The 19,043-nt window shown below is 36.7% G+C and overlaps 1 protein-coding gene across 4 annotated transcripts in view; it reads left to right on the top strand.

Moving 5' to 3' along the window:
* Positions 1–5,599: 5,599 nt before the first annotated feature.
* Positions 5,600–19,043, top strand: part of Slc25a14 (solute carrier family 25 member 14) — a 34,969-nt gene continuing 21,525 nt past the window's right edge. For 2 of the 4 annotated variants that reach the window (XM_013356021.4, XM_040285343.2), the window contains exons 1-5: positions 5,600–5,737; positions 11,072–11,165; positions 12,656–12,803; positions 15,689–15,783; positions 17,208–17,293. In XM_013356021.4, the coding sequence (XP_013211475.1) occupies positions 5,606–5,737; positions 11,072–11,165; positions 12,656–12,803; positions 15,689–15,783; positions 17,208–17,293 (555 nt within the window). In that variant the 5' untranslated portion in view covers positions 5,600–5,605. Of the gene's footprint in view, positions 5,738–5,867; positions 6,115–11,071; positions 11,166–12,655; positions 12,804–15,688; positions 15,784–17,207; positions 17,294–19,043 lie in introns of all 4 variants that reach the window. The other 2 variants (XM_021722356.3, XM_005319307.5) reach the window with 2 other exon arrangements.

Raw genomic sequence — 19,043 nt, 5'->3', positions numbered from 1 at the left:
AGTGTTGACAAGGATGTGGAGGAAAAGATACACTCATACATTGCTGGTGGGACTGCAAAATGGTACAACCACTCTGGAAAGCATTATGGAGATTCCTCAGAAAACTTGAAATGCAACCACCATTTGACCCAGCTATCCTATTTCCCAGTTTATACCCAAAGGACTTAAAATCAGCATAGGACAATGTCACAGCCACATCAATGTTTATAGCAGCTGAATTCACAATAGCTAAACTATGGAACTAACCTAGATGCACTACAACACTTGAATGGAAAAAGAAAATGTGGTATATATGCACAATGGAATATTACTCAGCCTTAAAGAAGAATGAAATTATGGCATTTGCAGGGAAATAGGTGGAGATGGAGAATATCATGGTAAGTGAAATAAGCCAAATTAAAAAAAAACAAAGGCCAAATGTTTTCTCAGATTAGCAGATGCTGATCCATAATGGGAGGTAAGTAGGGAAGAATAGAGGAATTTTGGATTGGGCAGAGGGGAGTGAGGAGTGGGCAGGGGGTGTGAGGGTGGAGAGGATGATGGAATGAGATGGACATTATTATCCTATATACATGTATGATTACACAATGGTATGACTCTGCACCATGTACAGCCAGAGGAATAAGAAGTTGTGGGGCTGTGGTTGTGACTCAGTGGTAGAGTGCTTGCCTGGCACGTGTGAGACACTGGGTTTAATCCTCAGCACCATATAAAAATAAATAAATAAAATAAAGATATTGTGTCCATCTACAACCAAAACAAATATATACAAAGAATTTGTGGGCTGGGGATGTGGCTCAAGCGGTAGCACGCTTGCCTGGCATGCGTGCGGCCCAGGTTCGATCCTCAGCACCACATACCAACAAAGATGTTGTGTCCGCCGAGAACTAAAAAAAAAAAATAAATATTGAAAATTCTCTCCCTCTCTCACTCTCTCTAAAAATAAAAAATAAAATAAGTTAAAAAAAAAGAATTTGTGCTCCATTTGTGTACAATGTGTCAGATGAATTCTACTGTCATGTAGAACTAATTAGAACAAAGTTTGAAAAAAAATTAGTTGCCTATTTTATTGTTACTAAATTTTTAGAAGTCCTTTATATAAATAGGATGAGATTTATACAATTTGTAGATTAAAATCTCTTCTCCTGGTCTGAGGCTTGCCTTTTCATCCTCTCAATAGAGTCTTTTAATGAAAATAAAAATGTTCTCAATTTTAAATAAAAAATTCCCACATTTTATGTTTAGTGTCCAATTTTGGACATATAATAGGTTCCCCTCCTTGTCCCTGCAAATAGGCAATATTGAAAAACTTAAAAATGCACTGTAATTTGTCTTTGGGGTGGATCATAATATGCTACTCTAAAATATGTCACTTTGGTGTAAGAATGATTTGGAGCTGCCAGGTGTGATGGTGCACGCCTGTAATCCCAGAGGCTTGAGAGGCTGAGGCAGGAGGACACAAGTTCAAAGCCAGCCTCAGCAACTTTGCAAGAGCCTAAGAAACTTAGTGAGACCCTGTCTCAAAATAAAAAATAAAAAGGGCTGGGGATGTGGCTCAGTGGTTAAGTGTCCCTGAGTTCAAACCTGATATCAAACAACAACAATGACAACAAAACATAAATATTATTTGGAGCTAAATGCAATTGAGAATGAGCAGGTGCAGAAATAATTCCTTGCTCTCCCCTGTCCAAATGTGGGGCATGAATCCATTGGAGGAAGCCTTCCACCACTCATAGCAAACATTCCTTACAAAAATAACCCTGTCTTCCATTACTTCCCCCATGTACTTCCAGTCACATCCCCACAACTTATCCCTTGAAGCTGAAACCCTATTTTTTTCTGTTGAAAGGGCACCTAAACCTGAGTCTATCTGCTTCTTTGAGTTTCTTTGCCTTTTCATCCTCTCAATAGAGTCTTTTAATGAAAATAAAAATGAGTTTCACTTCTCTTTTGTGAACTCCCTTGCACATAAATATTAATAAAAACTGTGTGACTTTTCTCCTGCTAATAGGAGAAAAAGAATTGTAAGTTTAATTCACAGCCTCCAGGTACGGACCCTATCAGGAAAAAGAAAAAGTTTTTCCTCTTTGACATCTTGTGGGAGCACAATAATTAAGATGGTACAAGGTCTGGAAAGCATATTTTATAAAGACTGGTTGAGGGGGATGTGACGTTAATTCTATGGAAGAAAACACTACTGGTTTGGAGGATAAATGGGAGGGCTGTTAAGAAAAGGAAGAATAAAGGAAGGCAATTAGCATTTACTAAGCATACACTGAGCTCCTGACTCTGTGCAAGGAGTCAGAATAGTTAATCTTCAAGGAAACTGAAGCTCAGAAAAATTAAGCAGATTATCCAAATTACATAGTTAGAAAGTGATGGGATTTGGCTTCAAAAAGGTCTTCTGGTCATTTCCTTCCTAGCTACATATACCCAAAAGAATTGAACACTGGTACTCAACCAAATACTTATACATGCATATTCATAGCATTATTCACATTAGCCAAAATTTGGAAATCACCCTAATGTTCATCAATGGATGAATGTTTGAAGAAATTGTGTTGTGCAAATATAGTGGAATGTTATTAAGCTTTAAAAATAGAATGAAATACTGGGGCTGGGGCTGGGCTCAGCAGTAGTACATTTGCCTGGCATGTGTGAGGCACTGGGTTCGATTCTCAGCACCACATATAAATAAAGGTCTATCAACAACTAAAAAATAAAAAAAAAACTAACAAACTTAAAAAAATGAATGAAAAACTGACATTTGTTATAATTTGGATGAACCGTAAAAACACTAAGCTAATTGAAAAATGACAGAAAAAAGGTCACATGCTGTATAATACCATTTATATGAAACTTTCAGAATAGATAAATCCAATAGGGACAGAAAACAGACTGGTGGTTGTCAAGGATTATGGAGAGAGAAGAATGGGGAGTGATTGTTTAATGGGTCTGGGGTTTGAAAACAGTAGATGATGATAACGGTTGTGCAATATTGTCAATGTACTAAATATCGTTGAATTGTTCACATTAAAATGGTTAGTTTTGCTGGATGGTGTGCCTCCTACTGCAATTTCAGCAACTCAGAAGGCTAAGGCAGGAGTATTGCAAGTTGGAGGTCAGCCTGGGCAACTTAGTAAGACCCTGTCTCAAAATAAAAAAAATAAATAAATAAAAAGGGCTGGGGATATAGTTCAATGGTAAAGTAACCTTGGGTCCAATCTCCAGTATCACAATAGGAAAAAAAAAAAAGCTAATTTTCTATCATCCGAATTTTTTGAAAAATAAGTTGTTCTTGCTCCGAGTATACTGTTTTCTTCATTAAGACCAGCTGCTTCCCTGGGGCAGTAGAAGGAGGAAGGTACAATTTGGTTTAGTAAAAAAAAAAAGAACTTTCATACTGTTATACAGTAGTGTAATAAGCTGACTTATGTTGTATACTAACACTAGAAGTATTCCAGTACAGCGTAGACAACTGTTTATAATATTGTAGAATGAGACTCTAAGTTTCCTTTTAATGATTAGATTCCACAATTATATTCTCTTTTATAGTTTATGACTTAGAGCAGAATTCAAGCATAACACAAGAAAATATGTAATGTCAAATACTGGTCTTTGTGATAGAGCCTACAAATAATACAAGACAATTTATAAGAGAAATGACAAACTTTGGTAAATGTGCATTTTTAAAATATTATAGCTTTATAGAATATTAAAAACAAACTATGAAAGAAACCAAACTGCAGATGCATTAAAGTGTGGCATGTGTTTATAATGTTGCTTTTGCAAATGCTGTTTTATTCAGTTATTGTAGAACTTTTAAAATAAGTCATTTAAAAACAAAGCTCCTTTTAACAAAGTTTACACAAGTGGTCATGGGATTAGTTGGTGGTGGCAGTAACTGAGGAGGCTTAAAGTACTCTTGCAGCAAGCTAAGGTAGTGATTTGCCCAGAGGGAGGGCCATAATTCTATAGGGCTTAGTCTACTGGATGTGATGGATAAGCTCAGGCCATAGCTGCACACAAGTCAGAATATAGTCCTTCCAGGTAAGGAGGACTCTAAGGCACAACCCTCCTTGTTTGGCTGAAAGGTAGTGCTCTGTGGAGATGTAAAATGAAAGGGAATACACATTTTGAAATGTGTGCATGTTTCTTCTCTCCTTCAGTACTGGGGATTGATCCAGGAGAGTGCTCTACCACTAAGCTACATCTTCAGCCCTTTTTATTTTTTTTCAGACAGGGTCTTGCTAAGGTTGCCAAGGCTGGCTTTAGAACTTGAGATCCTCCTGCCTCAGCCTCCCAAATCACTGGGATTACAGGTGTGTGCCGCCATGATGGCTATTTTACCTCTTATTTTAATTAATTTTCCAAATTTAACAAAGCCTGGATTCTGAAGTTGGTTCTGAGTTCAAATTTTAGTTCTACCACTTACCAAATTAACAAATCATTTTTTTGGCTTCATTTTTTTCATCTGTCAGGGAAAATAATGATACCTATCTTATAGGGTGGTTGTGCACATAAAAAGATCTTAGCATAACCTCTGGTACATGTAAGCACTCACACACAGTATTAGCTATTATTATAATGTGCTGCTTGAAGAAATTTTTAGATGGAAAAAATTTTTTAAAAATGTGAATTAAAATGAAAAAAAAATCCCCTTGGAACAAAGGAATTCCAGACATTTGCTTATTCACAAATAATCTTTTCGGTCCAGCTGCCTTGAAGCAACTCAAGTCTACCTAAACATAAACCACAATATATTATATAATTGTTGCCTACTCTCGCGTGATTGGGAAATCCACGTGAGAGGCTCAAAAACAGGTGTGGCCTGTGGGCTAACGGACTCCCCCAGAGAGCTTTGCGGTTATACTTTTCCAGAGGCCTTAGGGACAGAAGTCTGAAGCTGTCATAGGCCTTCATTTTCTGGCAGATCTTGAGGTGCGGATTAACTCGGACTCCCCCATTAGCATTTCTCCTCTTCGGATTCTTTTCCTTTAACTGTCTGTGGCCCCTCTTCAGTGTCCAAGTTGGTTTTACGTTTCTGTTTAAACCTTGAGCTTCAAGTACAGGGCCTGTGAATAATTTTTCAGTCACTAATGTCTGAAGTTCGGTGGGCACAGAGATTTATTTGCAGCCCTGATCTTTATTTTCTTTCCCAGCCCTGGTACCTCACTGAATTCCGCCCTCCTCCTGTTCCTCAATTTTCCCATTTTTGTTTTAAATCTTTTGCCATGCCTCCTTACATTCCCACCTTTTTCGTACTTTGATCGAGCAGGATGCCCCCTCTCGCGCCCCGCCCATCATTTCTCACGCCCAGTCCCCGTCGTCTGCCCCTCCCCTGTTCTTCAACCTCCTTGTAACAGCAGGGTGGGTAACGCTGTCACTGGGTGATGCTTCTGCTCCGCTGGCATGCACGTCAACTTCAGAAGCCACCGAATTCTCACGCCCTAGCTCCCTTCCCCTATATTTCCTGAAAGTCTCGCTGTCCCCTCTGGCCCTTTGTTCTCACATCCTTCCCGACTACTGCCGCCTCTTGACCCCTATTTGCTTCCGCCTCTTATTTCGCGCCTTCTTTTTTAGGCTTGGAGGGGGCGGAGCTGGAATGGCTGCGCCACCGTTGCCCAGGCAACGCCTTGGTTACTTCCGTCGGTGTCAATGCTTCCGGGTTGGCGTTGCAGTAGCGTTTCCGACTGTGGGAGCCTCGGCTTCCCAGTCGTCTGATGAGCCGGAGCAGGTGAGGGGGAGCTCCTGGACTTCCAGGCTGGGGAGCGGGGCTGGGCCGCGCCAGGCCGCGCGGGGCCGGGCTGGCCTGGTTCCCGGCCTGGGAGGGGCTTAACGGTCCTTTGGTCTCTCTCTCCCCTCAGCCGAGTCCCTTCCCTGTCTTTCACTCTTCTGGCATCGGTGGTTTTACTTCTTGGATTGAACCCTGCTTCCTCGACCCCCCTGGGAGGCCGCCTCCTTCAGGCGCCTCCCTTCTCTCCACGAACTCGCTCTGACAGCTGAGGAACTGGCAAGATCCTGCTACCCAGAGGGTGAATGGGTATCTTTCCTGGAATAATCCTAATTTTTCTAAGGGTGAAGTTTGCAACGGCGGCCGTGATTGTAAGCGGAGTAAGCAAACACCTCCATTGTATTAGTGTGAGGGATGCTGTTGAAAGATGGTCCCCTTCAGTTTCTACCTCCTACCACTCCTGAGGTCAAGGCATTGAAGGCATCTATTAAAATGCAGTTCAGTTACTTGATTGGGATGACAGCTTGTCAACATGAATTAATATCTTAGTCTCGGTAACATCAGGGAAATTTATAGTTTTCTGTTGGTGATTCTTTGACCCCCCCCTTCCGCACCTCAGGCTAGAGTGGTCGTGAACTCTTCCTTCATCTTCATTCCGTACACCATTAAGTACCTTTTGTCCCCATTTCAGAACTTTATCTCTAAGCTCACTGCCTGTAAGCATCTTTCTCTTCTTTACTTCACACCATCCTAAGACAGTCTCCCTGCTTCTGCTGTTTGTAATCCACTGTGCTTGCTGCAGCCCTAGTAGGTTTACTAAAAATATGGGTTTTTCTCAAGTCGCTTTCCTGTTAAAAAAAACTTAATTGTCCTCTCCACACCTTGGTTTTTAAGCCTTTAAATACAACCTGCTCCTTCCACTTGTTTCAGCCAACAAGTGAATTCTTTATTCCAGATGGAACTTTCATTTCCTTCTCAGAACAAACCATATTGATGTCTACCTCCACATGCTATGTTTTTTTTCCCCACATGTGTGTCTGTTCATCTTGTCCCCTCTCCCACCCTTTCCCTTATCTGCCCCATCCGGATTCAACCTGTACTCTGTCAAGGCCCAACTTAAGTTCTGTCACCTCCATAAGCTTTTTCAAATTATTTAAACCATGTGAATTGTCTCCTTTTCCATGTTCCTCTTGCTTTTATAAGATTGTACTACATAGTGTAGCACTTAATTTTTCTCTAATCAAGTTTTTTTTCCTACCAGATTCTAAGCTCTTAAAAGGCAAGTACTCTATTTTACAACTTTTATCCCTGCCCCATCTCCTTGATTATTCAAGAAAGATACATTAAGTGGTAAATATTGCCTTGGTGTTAGAACAAATTTCTGTTTTATTAAAAAATGTGATGATTATACATTTAGTATGACTTCAAAAAATATATGTTGGCTCCCCATTGTTACCTTCTCAGTCTTAGATTCTCCATTATCTTCTTTTTCTTAAAGGACAAAGCAGGAAAGTCACCCAGAGTTTCCTGATCAGATCTTTGGAGTATCGTAGGGCTATGTAACTAGTATTCTGGGACATGTTTATTGGTACTTGTTAGGTTATCAGATTTTCCTTAGATCTTTATAATACATATATGCAGATTTAAACACAATTTTCATTGGCTTCTTTATATAATAAAATATTTAGAATATTATGTTTCTATTTTAATTAAGATATGACTTCTGTCTTTTTACACATATCTGGGGTTAGCCTCATCTGTCAAAATAATTTAAGAGGATTTGGGGTATATTTTACACAAGTAATTCTCTACAAGAAAAGAAAGGGAAGAAGATTTTTTGGTAGAAAATATCCGGTGATTAGGACAGCATCATGTACAGGGTGTATAGCATTGGCCAGGTGCAGAAGTTACCTCTCTGTTTTCCCCTGTAATTTTTTTTTTTGGTAGCAAGAATTCAACCCAGGGATGCTTACCCACTGAGCCTCACCGCCCCTATTTTTAGATGAGATTTTTTTTGATGGACCAAATATCTTTATGTTTGTTTATTTATTTTTTTATGTGGTGCTGAGGATCAAACCCAGGGCCTCACGCATGTGAAGCAAGCACCCTACCACTGAGCTACAACCTCAGCCCTCCCCAGCCCTTTTTTATTTTTTATTTTGAGACAGAGTCTTACTGAGTTGCTAAGGGCCTCTCTCAGTCGCTGAGGCCAACTTTGAATTTGTGATCCTCCTGCCTCAGTCTCCCAAGCCTCTGGGATTATAGACATGTGCCATTGTGCCTGGCTGTAATCTTTTATATATAGGCTGCATATATTGCTAAATGATGTCACACTGAGAAAACAACTATTTAATGTGTTTATATCAAATTCTGCACAAGCTCTTCTGAGAGTTATAAAAAGTACCATGAGGTATGGTATCTGCCTTCATGATCTTACCTAATTAAGAGAAGAAAGAACATGGGGCAACTAGAAGATAAACCCAATGCTACTCATTATTTTTATGTCTGGATTTAAGATATAAATGAAGTTTCAACAAGTATTTGTAGGATAGGTGTGACATAATATGTGTCCATATATACAGCCTTATGTGAAAAGACTCAGAGGTATCAGCTGACAGTTTAATGATTTCCATAGTGTGATAGGGCTTCCTAAAAAGCACCTTAAATTTTCAACTATCGTAATTAAAGTATAATATACAGAATTAAGAAAATGATCAGGAATATTTAGCTTGAGAAAGATAAGATACAGGAGAACATGATTGTTATCTTTAAATATTTGAAGGATTCCCCCAGGAAACAAGAATACATTTGTTCAATATTGCCTCTAAAGACTCAGTGAAAATGATTTGAGAAAGAAAAACTTTTGTTCTACTATGAGGAAGTACTGTCTAAAATCAGATCTAATCAAAGATGTTACTGTATTTCTTCATAAGATAGCATGGGAGTCAAAGAGATTTTACTGTCATATATGGATGGGGAGGTGCTGGTAGAGGCAGTGTAGGAACTGGCCACACTTGGATTTCATGAACCAATAAAATTTAAATCTAAGCATGGGGAGAGGCCATAAATACAGGGCAGTCAAGCTTATTTTGCCACATAAAGACACTAAACAATATCAACTACTGATTAATATTTTGTACAAGAAAGGTGATATTTTTAATGTTCCAGGAGTAAGAAGAATTTGATCTGTTTAATAGTAGTCTTTGAGGTTAAATAAATTTGGCAGGAAAAAACCCCTAGATACCCTTATTTGTGAAAACTAGGGAACTCCTGGGCTAACTGGCTTAAGATTTGGTTCATTCTATGGCTCTGCTCCTACTTTATTGAAAGGATGGGTAGCAGGTAGTAAAGTTCTGAGAGAGGCTTTTTCTGTAATAAGAAGAGTTAAAAGAAATTGTGAAGATGGTTTTGGGAAGAAGCATAGCAGCTGTCTGAAACATTTAAGATTATTCTTGGGACTCTCTAAATTGGTCAATAGTGAATTTTTTCCCCACAAACTGAGACCATATATATCATGTTTTACTATCAATTCTAATCTTAAAATGCAGGCATAGATAAAAATGTTGATATGGTAGTGCTTAGTATTTAAGATTTATTTCAAACTGCAGCTGATATTTCAAATATTTAACCCTACTTTGTTCATTAGAATTCCTTTCAATAACTTTCCTCTAATAGGGTTATCTACTCTAGACTCTGTGGTATCCTTGAAGTTTCCATAATTTTTGTGGACTGTAACTAGAACATTCATTTGTATGTTTGCTATCTTACCTGGAAAATTATTCTTTACTTAGTTACAAAGAATTTCTTATGTGGAAAGAAAGCAAAACCTTAACTCCTCTAAAAAGGGACGGTGACTCAAAGGTGCTAACCCTAGATTGGCATTGGATGGGGGTGGCCAGCCACTATTGTCTGTTAAAATGTAGAATTGGATACATATATAATAATGATAATAATTAGCTAATAGTTATTGAGCTATGTGCCAGGTACTTTTCTAGGTTTTTAACATATATAATTTTCACAACAACCCTATGATATAGTTTTTGTTATTCACATTTTATAGTTTGGAAGATGGAGGCACAGAAAGGTTGAATAATCTCCTCAAAGTCACAGAAATAGTGGTGGAGTCAGATTTTAGGTAACCTGATTTTAGAGTCTTTCTTCCTGACTGTAAACCACTTGAAGCTGCTTTTGAAATTCAGAAGTATACACACTATATAGCTCTGAAAAATGAGTATTTAAAGGAAATCTGAGAGTCACAGCTAAGAAAGATATTACTGTGAGCTAAACCAGAACTTTGCAGGTGATATCCAGAGCAGTACTTCTTAGGTGCAGAAATGTTAACATTATTTGGGAGCTTGCAAATTCTCATGGCCAGACCCAGACCACCAAGCAGAAACTGTCGGGGAGAGGCCCAGCGGTCCATGTTTTAATACACTTTCTAGATGATTCTGGTACATGCTAAAATTTGAACACTACTGGTCTACATGCCAGAGCTGGGGAAAAAATCAAATCCAAGAGAGAGGAGCTGAGAATGGCACAAATAGAGAAGAAAGCTGAAAAGATTGAAGATGACAGGTCTGACAGGTGGGATGGAGAAAGAGGGGGGCTGGAAAAAGAACATATTATTAAAGAACTAGAGTATAAAAGAACAGAGGTTGTACAAATGTTTTAAAAGGCCAGGAGGAGGGAAAGAGTAGGCCCACTAGAAGGATATATGTTCAATGTCAGAAGAGAGAGAGAGCTGTATTGCTGTCATTCCTCTGGGAGCCAGAAGGAAGATGAAGAGGCTTAGCTCAGCCTGGTCCTGGTCAGGGAAGCTAGTTGTATGAAGCTAGAAGTATCTCTTGGACAAACTCAGACCCTAAAGTTTAGTGGAGAGATGAAAGGACTGAGAACATGAGAGGGTAGTGAGCCCGTGCTTTGTACCTGAATCAAGCTAACTAAATACCATGAACTGCTTTTATGAGATGCCTCAGCCTATATAATTTGAATTCTAGTTTCCTTTACTTGTTAATTGTTTAGTTGAATGTTTAAGTTGGGTATGCTGGATGAACTAAAGTCTCTCTTTGGGTGGGGATGAATAATTACACTAAAGAAAGTAGAGAGAATGAGGACATAGGTTGATCTTTGAGTGAATTACACACCTATCCCAATAAAGAACAAATTCATGATTATCCAGCACATAAAATAAGATCTGCCATTTAGTGTCATTTACTTGGTGGGGTTTTCCCTTTACAATAGTTTTATCTGACAGTTTTGTTGATCTAATACACATGATCAAATGCTAACAAGTACTCCTCACTTTTGTGCCTTGTTCTGATTTGTCTTTATTTTTAGCACCAGAAAAGTGCCACTGTAAGCCATGAGATGTCTGGTCTGAATTGGAAACCCTTTGTATATGGCGGCCTTGCCTCTATTGTTGCTGAGTTTGGTAAGAATGTGAAAAAATGACAAGTTTGCATTTTATGCTATAGATAGTGGTATACGGTGACAGTTATTTATTTTTCTGGTAAAAACTAGAGAAAAAATAAAAAGCTTTCCCTCTTTGTTTTAAAAATTGTTGTCTCAAAGCCCTCAAGAAATATTTCTGAGGAAGTACTACTAATGGTATGGCAAATGAAGTTAAGAAAACTCAAACTTTGGGAAGCTTTTTTGATAGTTTAATGTTTTGCTAATTTTCTAGGCTTAAATAATATATATGAACATATAGAAGGAGTTGGATATGATAGGTGTTTCTGCAAGTACCCTAGCTTTTCTTTCAAACTGGTATTCTATTTGAGAAGAAAATGAACAAGATTGCAAAATATTCTTCTCTGTTTAATTTTAGTTTTGAAATATTTTTAGATTTTAATTTTTCTTTTTTTCTTTCTGTCTTTCTTTTGGATTGAACCCAGGGACACTTGACTACTAAGCTGCATCCCCAGTCTTTTTTAGGGTCTCGACAAGTTTCCATGGCTGGCCTGGAACTTGGGATTCTCATGCTTCAGCCTCCAGAGTAGCTGGGATTAAAAGGATGTGCCACCATGCCCAGTCTAGACTGTGATTTTTAATCTTCCATATTTCCCCTTTCCTCTACCATTCATAAGTGACTATGGTCCACCAGTCCTTGCTGGCTTTCTTAGTAGATGCTGTGATGTCCAAGTCAAAAGTGAACAGAATTACATAATCACCTTGTTAGATTTAGATCTTTAAATATTCCTTGAAAATGTATTTTGTCAATATAATGTGACATTAATAAAAGGTTTGGTTGAAGAAATTTCTCCCCTAAGCCCTCTGCTGGTATTAGTTCAGAATTACCTAAGAAACCAGGATGAGTAGAACATAATAGGACTTTACCATTATCTTTTATAATATTGAGGAGCTGTTTATTTCTTATAACAATATAAAAGAAAAAACTAACAAAAATTTGTAGTTGTTTATAAGAGCACCTGAAGTAGTAAGACCATGCTTTCCTGTGTTTGTAAAAATTTGAGATAATATGAGGGAAAGCTAGAGAGACTTGAAGTGGGAGGGGGTGGGAAAAAGAGACTGATAAGTGGCATATCCATGGTACAGATGAAATTAAAGGAACAGTTATTTTTTACAGTGTCAAATGTACTATGTGTCAAATTGTGTTGCATAGATATAATATAGTACATTTCACTTTACCACATACAACTCTTGTCCTCTGGCAATGGCATTCTAGTAGAGATCTTTTGTATGTTGTTGTTGCTATTACTATTATTTTACAGTGCTGGGGATGGAACTAAGAGCCTTGTGCATGCTAGGCAAGTGCTGTACCACTGAGCTATACACCCAGCCCTTGTATGTATTACAAGAAAACTCTGTCTTATGTTTCAGATATTGTCATTGCCTTATATTTAGCCAAAACTTAACTGTGACTCCTTGGAGACACTTATAAGTGAGTGTGTTCCTTTGTAGGAACTTTCCCTGTGGACCTTACCAAAACACGACTTCAAGTCCAAGGCCAAAGCATCGATGTCCGTTTCAAAGAGATAAAATATAGAGGGATGTTTCATGCCCTGTTCCGAATCTATAAAGAAGAAGGTGTATTGGCTCTGTATTCAGGGTAAGGCTGGATTCCTTCCTTACATCATGAGCAGAAATGCTTTTTAAAGAGGCCAAGGCTGGATGTGGTGGCACATGTCTCTAATCCCAGTGGCTTGGGAGGCTAAAGCAGGAGCATCACACATTCAAAGCCAGTCTCAGCAACTTAGCAAGACCCTGTCTCAAAAAAAAAAAAATTTAAAAAGGGCTGGGATATGGCTCAGTGGTCAAGCCCCTCTGGGCACAATTCCTGGTGCCATAAGCAAAGAAACAAATAAATAAATAGGCCAAGTATTTCAACTCTATAGAAGTTTGTGCCCTTTGTATTCACCATTTAACTTGTAATTCTGTGTTGATGGGCCTGTTTATATCTCATCTGCTTTCAAGATGTGAGCTTTGGATTTTGTGTTTTTCCAGCTGTAAGTAATATATGTTAAAATGGACATATAATTGCAGATAGGCTTTCTCCTGGTTTCTTGAGACTCATCCATAGCTGTTATTAATAGCAGCACCAATTAACCACATATATTCTTGTGATACTTTTCCTGAGTTGGCAAATGCTGACTTTCTTTAAAATTTTCCTTTTTAAGAAAATATTATTCTGGTAGCTTAAACAAAAATGCAGAATGAGAGAGGGAGACTTATCTCTTTTGGTCACCTTTTGATTAGCCATCAGTTTGAGATTTTTTTTTTTTGGCTAGTTTGTAGCTTATCTGCTAAACAGTATCCTAGGCCATTCTAAATTTTGGCTATCAGTTTATTGCTCAGAATGGAAATTAGTTTTATTATTAACCTATGTTAGCTTTATCTTAAAAATAATTTTCTTGGAGAAAAAAATCAAGTCATTCTTCTGAAGCAGGTGATTCATGGATCATCTGTTTTAACTTGTTCTTTCTCAGCATGGATAATCACAAGATTTTTTTGATAACAAGCAATAAAACCAGAAATATGCATATTTAGTCATAATTTTTTATTCCTAACCATTTAAGCTGTTGCTATTTATACCTCCTAAAGTGCAGTTCTACAATTTGGAGAATCTCAAAGGAGGTATGAGTGAAAATGTCTCCAGTTTATGAGCAGAACTTAAATAGGCTAAGATTTTGGTTTTAGTACCTCCTTGTTGATAAGATTAAAGATGTATCTACAAGTATTAGGAAGTATAGGTGGATTTAAAAAATCTTTATAGTGGATAATAGTATATAATTCTTTTTGTACATTTCTGGATTGTTTTCTTAAAGATTTTTGCATCTGAGTTCATGAGAGATATTGGTCTGTAGTTTTTATTTTCTGTACATTTTTGACTGGTTTTGGTATTAGGGTAATACTAACCAAAAGGAGTTGACAAGCGTTCCCTTTTCTGTTTTCTGGAAGAGATTGTGTAAGATTGGTGTTAATTCTTTAAATGTTTGATAGAATTCCCTGGTAAAATTATCTGGTCCTGGATATTTCTTCTTTTGAGAACTTTTAAGTTATGGATTCAAATTCTTTAATGTGGTCTTAGTTTGGCCTGTTATAACAAGGTACCATAGATTATAAACAACAGAAAATTTTTTCCATAGTTCTTGAGGTTGAGTTCTGGTGAATTCTCTCTTCTAGGCTGCCAACTTCTTGTATCTTTATTTGGCAGAAAGAGCTAGTGCTCTCTGGGGTCCTTTTTATAAGGGCAATAATCCTATTGCTTCACTCTTGTGACCTAATTACTTCCCAAAGGTCCTGTTTCCTCATACTACTATGTTGAGTTTAGGATTTTAACATGTGGCTTTTGTTGGAGGGATGATACAAACATTTAGTCCATTGAAATGGTTATAATACTTACTCAGATTTCAATTTTATCTTAAGTAAGCTTTGGCAATTTGTGGTTTTCAAAGAATTAATCCATTTCTTCTAAGTTGTTGAATTTATGAGCGTGAAGTTATCCTTGGAATGGTTGCAGGATTTATAGAACTATTCATTTTATTCCTGATATTGGGGATTTGTATCTTCTATATCTTTCTGCTACAAATTTATTAATTTTATGTATTTTTTCAAAGAGCCAACTTTTTATTTCATTGATTTTTCTGTTTTCATTCTTTTCATTCTTCTCTCTCTCTCCTTTTTCTTTCTTTCCCTCCCACTCCCCACCTTCCTTTCTTTCTCACAAGGGATTAAGCCCAGGGTGTTTAAAGACTGAGCTATGTCCCTGGCCCTTTTTATTCTATTTTATGTTTTTATTCTTGAGACAGGGTCTTGCTAAGTTGTTTCAGGCCTTGATAGGTTTCTGAGGCTGGCTTCAGACTTGTGATCTTCCTGACTCAGACTCCCAAGCCACTGGGTTATAGGTGTATGCCACTGTGCTCAGCTGTATTTTCAATTTCAATGATTTATGTTTTTTTTAATTGTCTTAATTCTGCTAGTGTTAGGTTAATTTTCTTCTTCCATTTTTAGTTTCTTGAGGTAGAAACTTAAATTATCGATTTGAGACTTTCCCTGCTTTCTGATATAAGTATTTTGTGTTATAAATTTCCCTCAGTAATGCTTTGGGCTGCCTCTCATATATTTTAATAGATTGAATTTTGATTTTCAGTCAGGTCTGTTTTTAAAATTTCCTTTGAGACTTTCTCTAACCAATAGATTATTTAGAAGTGTGTTGTTTAATTTCCAAGTGTTTGAATATTTCCTTAATGATTTATAGTTTGATTCTATTATTGTCAGAATATACTTTATATGATTTTAGTTTTTTAAATTTGTTGAGGTTTGTTATATGATCTAGAATGTTTACTGCCTTGGTCAATGTCTCATGGGTGCTTGAAAAAATACATATTCTGTTGTTTTGAGTTGAAATGAGATGGGTAACAGAAATGAGTTGGCTGATATGTATAATCTGCAAATGCATGTTGAGTAAAATTAACTTTTCTTTGTTTTGGGAAGGATTGCTCCTGCATTACTAAGACAGGCATCATATGGCACCATTAAAATCGGGATTTACCAAAGCTTGAAGCGATTATTTGTAGAACGTTTAGAAGGTCAGTATACTCAACTCTCTTTTGAGGTGATCCTCAGAGGGATTATTGAAATCATGCTTAGTGTGAAATGTTCATAACATGATGCCTCAGAATGGAGAACTATCACTTCAAGGACAAAATGATTTGGGATAAATCCTTGCAAAGGTGATATATGTGTTAGAGGGACCAGCCATTCAAATTTGTCCTTTTTAAATAATAATAATAATAATAATAATAATAATAATAATAATAATAATAAATTCTGGTCATCTCTGAGGAAGCATGGAACAATTATGTCCAGATATTGATGCTATCCTCATCAATAAGAGGATTTCATAAGGCATTTCAAGGTGCCAATTTTGATAAGCTTTTGCTAGTTAAATTTTAGGCTATTGTTTTCTAGATTGTGATGTACTTATGGCCACCTTACTCACATTCAGAATTATTGTATGTCTCTCTATTTGCTGCTGCATCATTTCCAGCCTGATATGTACTAAATGGTTATTTTACCACAGGCCAGGGGCAGTTGGATGGTTGGGAACAGCTGGAGAGACTTTCGGTTAGTAATGTCCTTTGAATCACTTTTTTGTCCTAAACCAACTTTTTCTGGAACCTCCTCTTTGGGGGATCCTGAAGGATTTCCTTCCACTTCTTCCTAAAATAATTTCCTTTCATAGATACTTCACTTGGGTTTACTTAGTTTCTAGTTGTAGGCTCTTCATGGTGGGAAGGAGGGATAAAGAAGAATTTTTTGCTGTAGAATGATGTTCTGTGGTTTCTATTCCTTTTTTCAGTTAAGAAATTTAATTCTGAATTATTGCTTTTGGGACTAGGGGTATAGGTCAGTAGTACAGTGCTTGCCTAGCATGCATGAGGCCCTGGGTTTGACTCCCAGCACTATAAAAATTAAAATAAAATGAGTAAATATATAAATTATTTCTTACATTTGACTACAGAACCTTTCTGTAGACAAATAGAAGCTTGTAGTGATTTAAGACCAGTCCAAATCAATGTTTAGATAACTTTTTCTCTATTACATGTAAGATTTTATCTTTTTTACAATCATTTCCTGAATGTTTTGCATTGATGACTATCCATAAGAAGATTTAGAAAACATATACTTTAATTTGAAATGATTAAAGGGGAAAAACCACATTCTAAATTCATGTGGGTTATGATAATTATGTAGAAGAATAGGTAGGGCATGTTTCAGTGTCCTTTTAGAAATACTGATTTTTTTGTAGAAATAATAATTTATATTTTATAATTTTATGTTTGGTATTGATTTGGGATCTAGAAATATTTGAGTTTCTTTATTTTCATAAACTTTGTAGTTCGTTTCTAAAGTCATTTCTCTAAGATTCTCTTCCTCTGATAGTTCAGTATTCTCTTTTCAGAACTTAGTGCCTAATAAAAGCAGACCCTTTTTTAAATCCTTTTTACAGATGAAACTCTTCTAATTAATATGATCTGTGGGGTGGTGTCAGGAGTGATATCTTCCACTATAGCCAATCCCACCGATGTTCTAAAGGTAAGAGAGATGTCTATAGTATACTTTGAAAAGAGTACAAGCTTAAGACAAATTTGGGTCCATATTCCCACTCTGTCCTTTGCTAGCTGTAAAACGTTGGATAATCACCTAATTGCATTAAACCTCACTCAGTTTCCTCATTTGTAAAATGAAGATACTGCAGTGGTTAGGCATTGTTAAGAATTCAATATAACATATGTCAACTGCCTGAAATTGTACTTGGTAGCAGATGCTCAATAAATAGTAGTCTATTTATTATGATATGCATTACCCATTGGTCTTTAAACAGGGGCATACAACCCCCTCTAGGATATTTTCAAGGACTGTGTAGTTTTAAAGAAATCAATATCCAGATCTCTTACTTCCATTTGTATTCTTTCCTAAAACTGGTCTGAGAGTGAATCTGCATTTCTAATAGCACTTTTCCTATTTTACAAAAGAAAGGCATATCCCTCCTTACCCATTCCAAATCTTCATTTGGTATGGTGTAACCTGAGATATCAAACAAAGGGATGAATTGAGATAACAGTTTTTTAGAGAAGACTCTTTTACTAACTATGTGGGTTATCTGTTTCTGTCTTTCCCTTTCTTTTCTGTATTTCTCTTAAAGGTGAGATTTGACTTTTAAAAATGCTATATTTTGGCCTGTTTTGGGATATACTGAATTTGGAACCACAATGATATTATGGTTTAGTGGTACTAATTTGTTAAAAATATAATTGGATTTTATCACATCATATAAAGAAACATTTAATATCAATCTAAAGCTCAAAATGGTAAATATTTTCTATTTATTAATTTATTTAAATTTATGATTAAACACTAAATATATGATTGAAATATGTAACAGGATCCCAAGTTTTTGGTTTTGATGCTGGGAATTGAACTCAAGGGCTGTACCACTGAGCTATATCCCTGGTCTTTTTTTTTCTTTTTACTTTTGAGACAAAGTCTTGCTTAGTTGCCGAGGCTGACCTTGAAATTGTGATCCTTCTGCCTCAGCTTCCCAAGTAGCTGGAATTACCAGTGTGTGTCCAGTAAGAATTTCAAGTTTTAAGAAATTATTTTAGGGGGAATGTGAGAAAAAAGTAAAAAAGACACATGCATTATTTATTTCAGCATTGGCGAATCCACAAGTGAAGTACAAATTATTGCAATTCAGAGAATTTGAGCTGAGAGGGTGACTTGTAAAACAGCACACACGAAAGAAACCACTGTTAGTTGGCAGAAAAGAGATATGAAATAATTTTTCTGCATTAAAATGAGACTAATTTAGCTTTAAAATGTTTATATCACCTTAGATTTATAGAAAAAGTATGAAGAGAATTGACTATATCCTAGAACTCTAGAATATTTATAATATACTTGTAAGAATGTGCTTTTCAAGAAAAGTATACTTAACTCCCTGAAACTACCTTTCTTATCCATCTGGATCTTAGACTTAATCTCCTAAGTGATTTGCTTCAATTTCCTATTCCTCTGATCTCTCTTGCAAAATTACAACTGTTGACCAATGCTGCAGTCTGCATTTTCCTTTCTTATACCTTGATAGGACTGAGTATTACCAGTATTGTTTGTGGGCTAAATCTGACTACTGTCTGGGGTGAAGTTACAATTTTAGATTGTGACCTTGCCTATGTGATTTATAACATGATTGAAATGTTCAGTCCTTTCACTTATTCTGGGAGAGTTCTTTTTCCAGTCTTCAAGGGCATTTTAAATCTTCAAGCATTACTTTTATTTCATCATT

The sequence above is a fragment of the Ictidomys tridecemlineatus genome, chromosome X (genome assembly GCF_052094955.1).
Source record: "Ictidomys tridecemlineatus isolate mIctTri1 chromosome X, mIctTri1.hap1, whole genome shotgun sequence".
Taxonomy (NCBI): Eukaryota; Metazoa; Chordata; class Mammalia; order Rodentia; family Sciuridae; genus Ictidomys; species Ictidomys tridecemlineatus.
The sequence above is the reverse complement of the archived record's forward strand: the minus strand, read 5'-3'. Positions and strand labels throughout refer to the sequence as shown.